Raw genomic sequence first — 13578 nt, forward strand, 5'->3', positions numbered from 1 at the left:
TGCTTGCTCTCTCTCTCTAAAATAAAAATTAAAAAAAAAAAAAAGGAAAAGCAGATCTATCTGATATATTTGTGACATGTGAGCAAGATACTAACTTCAACAGCATCACTTAGGAAGCAGGGTCTTGAATGGCAATAGCCCTCTGGATGCCTGGGGTTCGATATTTACAGTTGATATTTATTATTCTAGCATCATTTCTATGAATATGCAGGAGAGCTCAAGATAGACCCTAACCTGTTTTCAGATTGGTTCAGTGAAAAGATATTGGGAGTCAGGAACCAACTGGTGAAGGTCCACCACTTATTTGACTGTGTGACCTTTAACTTTGTCATCAAGAGAAACCTCTTCCTGATTTCCTTCCACAGGGTTTGTGAGGGTCCAGTGAGGTAAAAGCTACAAAAGTAGCTTTATAGCTTGTAAAATCTCGTTTCTGAGTAAAGGACTGTTAGTAAAGGTTTCTTCCCAGTGGCATGTATTGCACAAAGCAGACTGTAAATATCCTCTTAAACAAATCTAAAATTGTTCATAATTCCACTACTTTAGTAAACAAGACAGTGACATTTTTTGTATATACTTCTTGTCCTCAAGCAGATGTAATTTTCATATAATTGCAATCAAAGAAAATGTTGTATTTTGTTTTCCCCTTCATTTATCACGTATGTGATGTGTCATAGAGTTCATAATTGCCATTTTATTTAAATAGCAATGGTATTAATGATATTAAGTAGCTGCATGATATCGTCGTAGGTGGCTATACCATCGCTTAGTTATTCCCCAACTGTGGAGATATAGTTGTTTTGTTTTTTTAAATAGACTGTCACAAAGAGCACCTTTGTGCTTAAACTGTCTCCCCCCACCCCTTTTTTAAACGATTTTCTTAATGTTTAGGTCAAAAAAGTTTGAATTTTTTGACAGCTCTTGCTATCAATTTATAAATTTCCTTAAGGAGTTGTGCCAGTTTACAGTGTGACCAGCTACTTAGGAGTCTATCAATTTCCCCTCCGTCTTTCCACCACTAGATATTATTGTTTAGAAAAAAATAATATTTTGTTCATTTGATGGTTGCAAGGTGGGTCATCATATTGCGTTGTTGAAAGCCTTTTTTTTTTTTTTTTGAAAGCCATTTTTAAAATGAGTTGTATTTAATGTGGCTTAATTGTACCCAACTTATTGCTGACACAAACCTTAGTTTGGAGCAGCTAGGGCAGTGGGTGTCACGTGGTCACTTGCCCCGCAAAGACCAAAACCGCCCAGGGTGGGGTACGTGATGGGTAGGGAGTGTCTCGGCGCTTGCGCATTCCAGTCTCCCCGCTGGTTTTTGATGCGACTTTTTTCAGGGGCGTGGGAGCAGAACTAAAACGCCGGCGAGGACTTGACATCGCGCAGGCGCATCACAATGTTCGTGGATTTGTGGGTGTCAAGGCATGGGTGTGGACTAGCAGCGCAGACGCACTGCCGGCCTGGAGGGTCGGGGCGCCTGCGCAGTCGCTCCTCCTTAGGCGGCAGCCATGGCGGGTCAAGAGGATCCGGTGCAGCGGGAGATTCACCAGGACTGGGCGAACCGGGAGTACATTGAGGTCATCACCAGCAGCATCAAGAAAATCGCGGACTTTCTCAACTCGTTCGGTCAGCGGGGGAGCAGGGGGAGGCGAGGGTGGGTCGAGGGCCACTCAGGCAGTTTGGCGATGGCGCTCAGAAGCTTTGAAGGGGCTTTCTCCGGGCTGGTTTTCGCGTCCTCCTTTCGGAGTCCACCTTCCCCCTGTCGCTCTGATCCTCAGGCTCCACTGGGCAGTTCCTGTGGGGTTATCCTGCGCCAGGCTGAGCTCATCGGCTTCAATGCTATCACCCCAGATCCATTAACAAGCCCTTCCTTTTTCCAGACTCTTCAGATCGCTCCATCCACCGTTTTCTTCTCTTTTCTTCTTTTCTTCTCTCAGCAGTAGCCTCCCTGCTTCCTTTGTGACCCGCTTCCATTCCAGTTCCCACTTTGCGCTCAATGTGCGCCTTTCAGAATGCAGCCGCAGCCGTGTCTCTGCTTGTGTAAGTCTCTTGAAGTTTCCTCATCGTTTTCAGGATCATTTTAGCGCCATGCCTTTTAGTCGCCCCTTCCCGTCTCTCGTGTTTCTTGTCCTGAGAGTGGTAGGAGACGAGATCAGAAGTAAAGTCCAGATTTTTAAGGATATGGAGCTTTCTATATTGCTACTATCTAGCCGATAGTTGGTATTCTACTGCTTTTGGCAAAATCTTTCCTAGGCGTGGCTTGCTTGTGATAGTCTTAAATTCTTGATGCATTGTTCCGTGTCCTTCTGGACAGCAAACATGTAACAGAGACTCCCATCCCATCTTCTCCCAACTGTTTCTTTAGCCGAACTAGGCCCTGGGTAGACTTACTTAAGTAATTGCAAGGTGTAAGGATGACATCTAGTGATCTTTTTCCAACTAGTGTGCTCCTGTTCCAGCACTTCAGCCGCAAGCAACTAAGTAGTGGAAACTGATGTTATAAAAATGATTTAAAGTAATTAATTTTCCAGTCAGAGGACTGATGCATTCTGAGGAGTAAGGTAACAGAACATGAATTTTCTTAGAAAGCATCAGCAAGAGAAACTAGATCTCAGTACAGAGCTCTCTCTCAAAGCTCCACTCTGGAGGACAGAGAATAAGAATCATTTCCTGCTTTCAAGGAATTTCTGTCTTGAAGATGAAATAATGACAGCTTTGGAACATCGGTTTTGTATTAATGTATTTACTTACAAAGTGTGTAAGATTATAATCTTGATGTGCCTTGGCATGATGGATTTTCTCACCAGGGAATGAGGGTGAGGGCAGTAGTAATGAGAGAACAGTATAAATGTATATGCAATTGATACATATTTGCACCCATAACTCGGTATAGATAGAGGTTGTAGGAGGGAATGATAGTCAACAAATCATAGATCTCATGTATCCTGAAATTGTTTAAGGACCATGAGTGAAGGAGTATGGTTTAGTAAAAAAGATACATGGATTTGGAGCTAGGAGACTCAAGTCGGAGGCTACACTAATGGATTGCAGTGAACTGAAAACATCTAAGAAATACTGAACCTATTTACCCTGCTACTCAGATAGTCTGGGTTTCCTCAGTTTCTTTCTTCCTAAGTTCTGTGCAAACACTTTCAATGTTAGTTCTCATAATTGGTTTCTCCTGCTTTCCTGGAGAGTTGAACTATTACTGGAGGTTGATCACAGCATTCTTTACTCATAATCTTCCTTCAGAGAGAGGGCTGGAGAAGAGAAACCAAAATATTGCATGCTAGGGGAAAGATGGAAAGATAAGATCACAGCTTTGAGACTTTGGCTTAATTGGGAAAGGCAGTGGAAAGTAGTTGGAAAAATCACTGAGATGGAGAGTTTTAACTTTAAAAAGCAGAATTAAAAGACTTCACCTATCTGGTAGGATCAGAAAATCCAATCAAAGTATTAAGAATGTCAGTGAAATCAGTAAAGCATCTAAAATTACAAGTAACGCTGGGGCTGTTACTCAAAATTTAAGTGATCTAGCATGTCACTTCCCCGGATTTGGATCTGGGTAACGTAATAATTTCATTTCTGAGCACTGAATTGTATTAATAAACTTTTAATTCATGTACATTTGTCTTTGACATAAATCTTCTTGGCATCTTTTGGTCACTAGATTTATAGCAGATGAGGCTTGGAACTGACCAGAAATTGAAGAGTTTGAGCTCAGGATTTGCGGGGGAGAAATGCCTCTTTTCTTGCTTTATAAACAAGGGAATACCTGCACTGAAATTTTATCAAATGTGTGGATCACATTTTGTGATCAAATAGAGGATAAAGACTTTTCTTTTTATTTGAGATTTCCAACAAGTCCTAGACTGAGGAAAAGTCACACAGAATTCCAGTGTTGAGGATTGGATCTTAAGGATTTCCTTAGCTTAAGCCATTATTCTCCCTTAATGCGATGCTAGTGGCCTAATGTTTGGAGTAATTACTAAATAGTTTTTGAAGATTGTGGGGAATGAATTTAGTCCTTTTGAAGAAAAATGACAATTAATTGCAATTAAGAATGGAATTATGAAGCAAGGTAAAAAGCTAAAGCCATTTGACTTAGTACTTAGGTGTACCTGAGGCAAGTTCTTGAAGACTGAGCATATCGTTGATAGAAGAGTTTCGACAAGGACCAACAGGCCAAGAAACTGGATAAATCATGTAACACTTGAATATATTGTCTTGGCATTGAGTGACTCAGGATGAACTTGTGAGGGATATATTTTCCCACTCTAAGTCCTTAGTGTGACTCCTCAGTTCTGATGTGTAGATGTAGGGCTTATATTGAATTTATAATAATATGATTTGGTGGTACAGAGATTTACCAGGAGTTTACTTTGAGGGGGCATCTGGAGCTCTTTGGAAATGGCAGCAATCCTCCAGTCCCCATCCCGGCCACAGAGAGTCTCTGTAGGCTGCGTACTTTGCAGAGGAAACTGTTTTTTTCAAGACAGCTAATGACTAAATAGCTTTTACCCTGTGATTCCAGCAGGTGAGAGTAATATAGGTGGACCACCCACCTGAACCAGAGAACCCATAGATCATAAGGCAGTGATAACACCCAAACACTTGGCCTGTTCTGTACCTTGAACTGGGGACACTTCTAAAAACAGATTGTCACGGAAGATAGCTTTTTATTTTTATACCATTTTATCTGATTCTAAAGCTAATCTGTGCAGAGAAGTGTAACAAAAATAATAAGTGATATTTTTCTAAATGTCAGTTTTTATGCTTAGCCAACAAATGTAGCATGCCTGTTATGATCCCAGCTATGTGACACATCCTCTGAAAAAGGAATAAATAAGAATAAATGGTAGCCACTCCTGAGAAATTTAGAATTCTGTCAGAGAAGTAAGACATAACTACAACAGCAGTTCAAGAGAATGACAGTGTTGATTTTTGCAGGCTAAGGTTATGTGCATTAAGAGTTCAGAGGAGCTGGTAACTGGCATTTGTCAGTAGTGGTAATGGATACACAGTATCAAGCACCCTGGCTAGGACTGGTGGTGTCCTCAGTTAAAGTCTGGTGATAACACACTCATAAATGCACTCTGGTTTCAGATTTGTTCAGCTGCTGAGTGCTTTCACAGTGTTTTGCTTGAATCAATATGTATTTCTTGGGATCTGAAATAATGACCAGTTTCTGGAGTTCAAGGTTATATATTTCTCAACAGTGCTTACCCATTTAGGTCAGTAACATAGTGTTGTTCTTGGATTCCAATTCATTACCAGATTTACAGAGCTTAGAACAGAAACAGCTGTCCAGGAAGGAACCCTCCCTCTCACCACCCCACCCCCCTGCAGATAATTTTGGCATGTTTCTTTTTATGGGAAATGACAGGTTGTTAGTGGTAACATTCATGCTCTTACTGAATAGCATACATGGTGTGCCTTTGAGCTGCTAAAAACCAGATTGAAAGAGATTTGGTCCTGTTGGGCGGTCCTGGCAGTGAAGGTGGATCCAGGAAAAGGAGCGTGCTGAGGTCTTTGTACTCAAGCTAGATCTAGGAATTAGAAGAAGCAGCACTAGCAGATAAACAAAACGATTTAAAAGAGGAATGGAGAATGTCCAGAATAGGCAAATCCATAGAGACAGAAAGATGAATGGTTGCCAGCAGTTGGGGTAAGGCTGAATGGGGAATGACTGCTCGTTGGTACAAGGTTTCATGTAGGGATTATGAGGATGTTCTAAAGTTAGATTATGGTGATGGTTGCACAACTCTGTTCTAAAAACTATTGAATTGTATACTTTAAGCAAGTGAAGTTCATGGTATATAAATTATATATCAATTAAGCTATTTTTAAAAAAGAATAATGAAGACGGGTGAGTGGGAAAATACCTAGTATGGAAACAAAAAGAAAAAAAGGAACCAGTAAATGGAAGAGTCAGGCTATAAGCATATTTTAAGAGATGTGGGGAGGGGACTCCAGGCTCAGTCAGTCGAGTGTCCAACTTCTGCTCAGGTCATGATCTCACAGTTAGTAAATTCGAGCCCCACATTGGGCTCTGCTGACAGCTTGGAGCCTGGAACCTGCTTCAGATCCTGTGTCTCACTCTCTGCCCCTCCCCCCACCTCGCATTCTGTGTGTTTCTCTATCAAAAATAAATAAACATTAAAAAAAGAGATGTGGGGAATAGGGACACCTGGGTGCCTCAGTCAGTTAAGTGTCTGACTCTTGATTTTGGCTCAGGTCATGATTTCAGTTTCGTGAGTTTGAGCCCTGCGTTGGGCTCTGTGCTGATAGCACAGAGCTTGCTTAGGATTCTCCCTTTCTCTTTGCCCCTCCCCTGCACATGCTCGCTCGCTCTCTCTCTCTCTCTCTCTCTCTGTCTCAAAATAAACAAACTTGAGAGAGAGAGACAGAGAGAGAGAGACAGAGAGGTGTGGGGAATCAATTACGGCCTCAGAGGTTCCTAAAGATGGTAATGTTATGTGTGGTGGGAAGGTACCATCCAGGGCAGTAAGCAAACTGGGTTCTGAACTCAGCTGTGCTACTTACTATTTTGTTCCATCAGTTATCCAAGATGGGCTTTGGTTTCCCCACTTGTAGAATTAGTAGAGTCACACTAGAGCCAATTTTTTGTTCTACTGATACTAATATGCCAGAATCCATCTATTTTTTTTTTTTTTTTTTTTCAAAAACATCTCTGTGCCAGGCAAGATACTAATATTTCAAAGATTAATAAGAGTATCTGCCTTTGATGAACTCATTCTAGTGGGGAGCAGACATGGAAATAAATGATAAATTATAAATACATAAATATCATTGGGCTATGTAGCATGAGCATTTTCTCGTGTCATTAAGTATTCAACCTTGTAATTTTGTTTGCGTGCAGGGGAGGGGCAGAGAGAGAGGGAGAGGAAGAATCTGAAGCAGGCTCCTGGCTCTGAGCTGTCAGCACAGAGCCTGACCTAGGGCTTGAACTCTTATTCGGACACTTAACCAACTGAGCCACCCAGGCACCCCTTGTTTTGTTTTTTAATGAGTTGTTGAAATGATGCCTTTTTTGTTTGTTTTTTTAGTGACTTGTTAAAAAGATGCAAACTTGTAATTTTTAATGGTTGGTTTTAATAGTCTTTCATAAATATGCCCTACTTCATGAAATCATTCGTAATAGTGGTGAACATTCTTTTTTTTATTTTTTATTTTTTTGAAGGAGAGAGAGAGAGAGAGACAGAGCATTAGCAGGGGAGGAGCAGAGAGAGGGAAGGAGATACAGAATTCTAAGAAGGCTCCAGGCTCTAAGCTGTCAGCACAGAGCCCGATGTGGGGCTTGAACTTACAAACTGTGAGATCATGACCTGAGCCGAAGTCGGACGCTTAACCGACTGAGCCACCCAGGCGCCCCAAGTGGTGAACATTCTTATTTGTTAAATCTGTATTCAAAGGGGGAAATGATAACTAAGACCAAGTACATAAACTATAAATTCAACCATAAATGTACAGCAGAGGGAGAATTATATCCATCTGTCAGAGACCTCTCAGAGGCCCAATTTGAAGTGAACCTTGAAGGAGAATGTTTAGACAGGCAAGATGAGTAAGATTTGGACATGGAGAAGATTTGGACATGGGGTTGAGGCAAAATCTGGGTGAAGGAAAATTTGTCGAAATAGATGCCCAAGTGCTTTTGCATAACAAGGAAGAGATGAAGAGGAAGTTGTGAGCTAAGTGTTAAATCATTGAGTGGGAGATTGTCTTGGAGAGAGGATATTTTAGGCTTAAAAAGTGAAGATTATTGAGGATGAGCAAACAATGAAGTTGGAAGAGGTAGGAAATAGTTAGCATGTGTAGAAACCTTTTCTCCTATGTGTTGAGAATGGTTGGGGAAAGAGTAGTAAAGTGGTTTCTGTTAGAGGAGTTTGCAGAGGAAAAGGTATTTTAGGGGAAATCTGAGGTTTCATTTTGGATGAGGTAGAGAAAGAAGATTAGAAGGGTAAAGGAAGAAAAGGAGTTTTGCTGTTTTCCACAGATGGAATGTGGGCTTCACAGGGTATTTGATGTTCTCCCAAGTTTTTTCTCATTCTGAAATGCCTGCACACATAGTGATGACACATTAAGTACCTTCCTAGAGCAAAAGCAGTGATGCCTTTCCTCCTCTCCACAGTCTCTGCTGCTTTCTTGGCCTCTGTTTCTCCTCCCTGTTGAGATTATTTTCTTCCTCTTGTTGCTTCCCCTTTCTTGAAACTCTTGGTTTGCCTTTTAGCAAATAGCCACCTGTACAGTGTTGGTGTGTTAGTTTTTACTGGCTGCCATAACAAGTTACCATAACTTTAGCCGCTTTTATCACATAAGTTTATTGTTTTACAGCTGAGTAGATTGGAAGTCCAACATCAGTTCCCTGGGCTAAAATCAGGGTGTCAGCAGGGCTGCCTTTCTTTCTGGAGACTCTAGGAGAAGATCCATTTCCTTGCTCATTGAGTTGCTGGCAGAATTCAGTTTCTTGTGGCTGTAGGCCTGAGATCTCTATTTCCTTGCTGGCTGTCAGCTGAGGGCTGTTCCCAGCTTCTCAAGGTCACTGGCATCCTTTGGCTCATGGTCTTCTTCCTCCATCTTCAAAGGCAGCAATAGCAGGTTGAGTTCCCCTCACACTTTGAATCTCTTCTTCTTCCTCCACCTTTTCCCTGTCTCTTACGTTTAGGATTTGTGATTAGATTGTGTCCATCTGGATAATCCTGGATCTCAGGGTCCTTAAACTTAAATCCACAAAGTCCTTTTTGTCGTGTAGGATACATATTCACAGGTTTGGGGGATTAGGTCATGGACATCTTTAGGGGTTATTTTCTCTGCCTACCACCCTTGGTAGGAAGTTCAGCAGGTCCATTCTAAGCAGCTGTGTTCCTAATATAATTCTCACCTCTTCTGCATTCCCCTGCTTTGCCCATCTGCTCTCATTTGGGCTCTGCATGATATATCATTCCTCCTCTTCAGCTAGGGGCTGTGTGTACGTGTGTGTGTGTGTGTGTGTGTGTCTGTATTTGGAATGACATTAATCCTGAACATCAGTCTCCTTTTACCAGATATGTCTTGTCGTTCAAGACTTGCAACACTAAACGAGAAATTGACAGCCCTCGAACGGAGAATAGAGTACATTGAAGCACGGGTGAGTATGTCAGGGAAGGTACTTCCTCATGACGCTAGGCAAGGGTTGTACAGAGAGAATGCACATTTCTACTTGTTACTGAAACAAACATGGAAGCAATAACAGCCTTAGAGAAGTTAATGGACTTAGTTCCCTGGATTTGACCCAGGTCTCTGGACTCCAAAGCTGTTATCTTTCTTATCACTCCCAACTACCTAGGATCTATAAAAAGATTTTTTTACTCTTTGTGAATTTATCTAATTGTCAATTTCCTTTGACAGGTGACAAAAGGTGAGACCCTCACCTAGAACTGTGCCATTGCTGCTGCTGGGAAGTTGCTTTACAGAACACAGGCCTACGTGGGAAAGGCCCCAGCAGCCTCAGCTCCTTCCTCTCTCCTTAAAGAGCAACAGGGCTTATTCTTGTTTTTCTTTTTTCAAAAGCGTGGCCTTTGGGCTCTGCCATGTACATCGGTGTGTGATGTGGCATGTGGGAAGAAGTCCAGGGGAACTCTCGGAAACAACATTAGGCATTTTACCTTTTAAGTAACATTTTGTAGAACTGTTTGTCAACGTATTTGAGGCGTGCAGAGCCAGACGCCTGGGACTCTTTGTTAAGGTCCTCCCCACCTCCTTTTCTCCCTCTCTCTGTCTCTCTCTCTGTCTCTGTCTCTCTCTCACACACACACACAACACACACACACACACTTTCCTTACAGCTCTCATTGCCTCTGCATTGGTTCTATAAACAGTCTTTGTCTGCTTTCCACCTTTGGTGGGGGGGTGATAGGCAGTCCTGTCTGAGACACTTATGCCCCGGCAAGGTGGCCACAAGAGAATGTTGTTGGTAACCCACCAGTTTCTTGTCCTTTTGGGGAGGTCAAGGCCAGGCCCCCACTTGGCTTGAAGGGACATTTTCAGAATTTTCTTTCTGTCACTTGGGGTGTCTTTGCCTCTCATATTTCCCTAATAAACTCCTCAACTTTATTTGACTGCTGTGATTGTGGTGGGGAGAGGAGCTAGAGATGGGGCTCACCCATTCCACAGAAATCTGACGTGCGGGATGATTACTCTGACATAAAACTCTCAGATGTTGCTCTTTGATCAAAGTCTAGGTTGCCTACCAGCTGGAGCCCCTCCATGTTTGGACTTTTAGTTGACTGATACATCCTGGGAATCATTTGGTCATTCAGCAGACATTTCCCAGGTACTTTATGTAGGCATGTTATGCTCCAATAAAAGCTACAGCACTGAATCAGGCATGATGCTTCTAGTCTACTGAAATGCCAGCATCCACACAGTTTAACCGCAGCCCAGGGCAGACTATTAGTTTTGTCAGGTAAGAGCTAAATGTCTATTTCTTTTGAAAAGCAAAGAGTTTAAACAGAAGGGTCTAAAACTTTTCATTCTGGAATCCAAAACTTGCTATGAACTTAGGCCACCCTACTTCTAAAGGTTTATTTCTTATGTAGAATCTCTGTTTTAGTCACATAGAAGTCCTTATGCTCCAAGCACACACATTTCCCTCCATTCAAATCGTATTTGCTATTCAAGGGTAGCTTGAGTCAAACCTCTTCTAGAAAGTTCTCCTAGACTTTACTTTTCATTTAGTACTGCCCTTTTCCTTTTCTCAGTCCCTCCCATCCCATCTTGCCATGCTAACACTACACTTCAGCTCTGGATTTGATCTTGTTATGAGTCATTCTCTGGTGTAGTGTCTACCTGGTGTAATATACATGAGTACCTTTTCCTGTATTGCCCAGCTAGGTGCCTTGAGGAAGGCGGGTGGTCAATAAACACCAATTAAATTGACTTGTAGAGCCCAAGCTGCTTTGCATTGTCACATCTTTTGGAACCTCTGCTTAGACCTTTGGAAGGTCATTTTAAGTAGTACCTTCATTTAAAAATGGGATTTTTCAATGGAGACAAACCTGACATCCTTTCCTATAGTAAGTGTTATTTTTGAACACTGTTGAGCTCATCAGTACAGTGCTCTTAACAGTCACTTGAGTCACTTGAGTTCGTTATTCATAATAGCTCTGTCCTGTTCAGGATGAAGTAAGTACTTCTTAAGTTCAAGATGTAGGTCATCTGGTGCTCCGCAGTCAGAGTAGCAGACCTTTATTGAGTTCCTGCTATATGCAAGGACTATACCATGAGTTAGTGATAGGGGAAAAAGTGATGGTAATCAACAGAAATAGGAAAAACCCTTCCTTTATAAAATGTTCAATAAATTCCTTATGGTTGTATGGATACTAATCTGTTAATTTATTGATACTGAAGTAACATTTCTAAAAAAAGTTAGTGTCCTAAGTAATGCTATGTTGCTAATGGTAACTTGCTGGTTGTTAAGGAAAACAACTAGTAATATTTGATGTGGGAAACAAGGGAACACAGAACACAGCCTCCCGCTGGTAGTAACCCCTTCATCACCTCTGGCACTTCAAGGTGTGAGAGTGCTTTTCTGTGTTACCACTCCCTTTATAAAATGAGGCCCTGGTTTGCTCAAGGATATGTAGCTTGTGTTGTCTATAATTTATTATTACATGTGCTAGATGTGCTCATTGCTTTTTGTACTTTATTTCATTTAATCCTCAGATTTTAAGAAGTAGGCATTCTTATCTCCGTGTAATAGGTGACGAACTAGTTTCGAGAGGCTAAAACTTGTCCAAAGCCATACGAAGTAAGGGAAGGAACTGGGATTTGAACCTGGACCTACCTGACTCAGACTGTTCTAACCATTCTTTGATTCTGACTGTGGTATATGAGATCTAAAATTTATTTTCTCATTCCCAGGCCAGTGCCCTTTCACTGTCCTCACATGAGACACTACACACCTGTGTTAGCCTTACATGCTTCCATCTTTTCTTTTGTTAAGAAGGCTTCACAGGCTGCCCTTGCTGTGTCTGGCAAACACTGTTTGCATTTATGTCTGTGTTGCGTAGTTTTGCTCCTAACCGCTTCCTTTCTCTGAAGGTTTGATTTTATGCTGTATGTTCTGGAAGCCTTGCCTAAGGAATTTAATCCACTCTAGTGCTTCCTCCAGCTATTTTGGGTTGAGCCAAAAGAAGCAGCTGTATCCCCCTTCTGAAAGACCTTATCTGGTCAGACTCCAGAAACTGGAATTTACTCTCATGTCATATGAGTCTTTGCTCACAGGTCATTGCAGTCCATATTGTTAGGTTAAACAACCATTTATTTTTGTCTCCAGGGTGTCAACTTCTTCAACTTAAGCAGTAACAGTTCCAAAATACTAATATTTTATCCTTACTGAGGATGATAAAGTTCTATTTTACATTTTAATCTGCATTTATTAAATCATTCTGGTCTTTCTTTTAAACACTAATGTTCAGTGCTTATAACAAAACTAAGAGGTTGACAGGGTAGTTCTTTTGATTTGAACTGTAAGAAGACAGAGTTTCAGAAGGATAAAATATGCTCAGATTTGCTAAATTCCAGTTGTTCTCAGTCACCTCATCATAATGAAAAACTAGATTGAGTTCATTTTCTCCTGAGGTTTGACATAGGGAAGTTACCCGCATGGTGCCTCTCTTCCTTTCCTTACGACATCTTAATGATTTCTGAAGAAAGATAATTCTGAAGGACTTTCCTGTTTTCTAATGTGAGTGGGAAATGAGCTATATATGACAAATCTCTCCACCATCCATAGGAACCTTCAAGAGAACCTCTTGATTCTCTCATACTTGGAAATAATTTCTGCCCTGCAGTTTGGTTTAATTTGCATATTTATCGAAAAACTAAAAAGTAGGGGGTTTGAGCCAGTGAGCTATGAGGATTACACATCTCTTGATAATAAAACAGTTTTCAATCTCTTGAAAAACTAAGCTTGACCTAGATTTCAGAAGCAGGAAGAAATAGGGAACTGATGTTTTTGGCATTAGAGACGTACGGAGTTCTGTTGTGTTGCTCTTATTACTTAGTACTTTGAATTTTCCACCTTTATTTCATAAAGCTGAAGGCATGTTTATAAACAGTATTTGTTATTGTAGGCCATGGTGAGTGGGACAGAAAGCCCATTGTTCACCTCCAGGCTCCTTCCCAGCTATTGTACTCAGTTTCAGACTGTTGCATGTGAGAAAATCTTTGTCCAAACTTGGCTTTGGAGAATGTGAGTTACTCTGGCAGTTTGCAGACAGTCGGTGCCATTAGGAACTGTACAAAAATACAGCTGCTGTCTGAAGGCAGGTGTGGTTGTCAAGTAGATTATATAACAGAAAATCAGGTGATTTAGGGCTCTCAGGTTTATTTTCTGAAGAAAAGCTAACCTTAATTCTAAGTTGTCTAAAGGTTAGGATTAGCTAGCAATAAAACTCACAGAACTAAGACGAGAAAGAATTTTAGGGATAATCAAGTCTACTCTTGCCATTTTAGAAATGAATAAACAAATCCAGACAGGTTGTGTGACATGCCCATCCACTTACCTGGTCAGGC

General features: G+C 41.2%; 1 protein-coding gene across 1 annotated transcript; it reads left to right on the plus strand.

The window, feature by feature from the left end:
• The first annotated feature begins 1443 nt into the window (after window positions 1-1443).
• BRK1 (BRICK1 subunit of SCAR/WAVE actin nucleating complex) lies at window positions 1444-10113 on the plus strand. The gene is made up of 3 exons (XM_049640995.1): window positions 1444-1626; window positions 9066-9148; window positions 9409-10113. The coding sequence occupies exons 1-3, from the start codon at window positions 1509-1511 to the stop codon at window positions 9433-9435; spliced, it is 228 nt and encodes a 75-aa protein (XP_049496952.1). The 5' UTR covers window positions 1444-1508; the 3' UTR covers window positions 9436-10113.
• Window positions 10114-13578: the final 3465 nt, after the last annotated feature.

Source organism: Panthera uncia, chromosome A2, assembly GCF_023721935.1.
Source record: "Panthera uncia isolate 11264 chromosome A2, Puncia_PCG_1.0, whole genome shotgun sequence".
In the NCBI taxonomy this organism is placed as follows: Eukaryota; Metazoa; Chordata; class Mammalia; order Carnivora; family Felidae; genus Panthera; species Panthera uncia.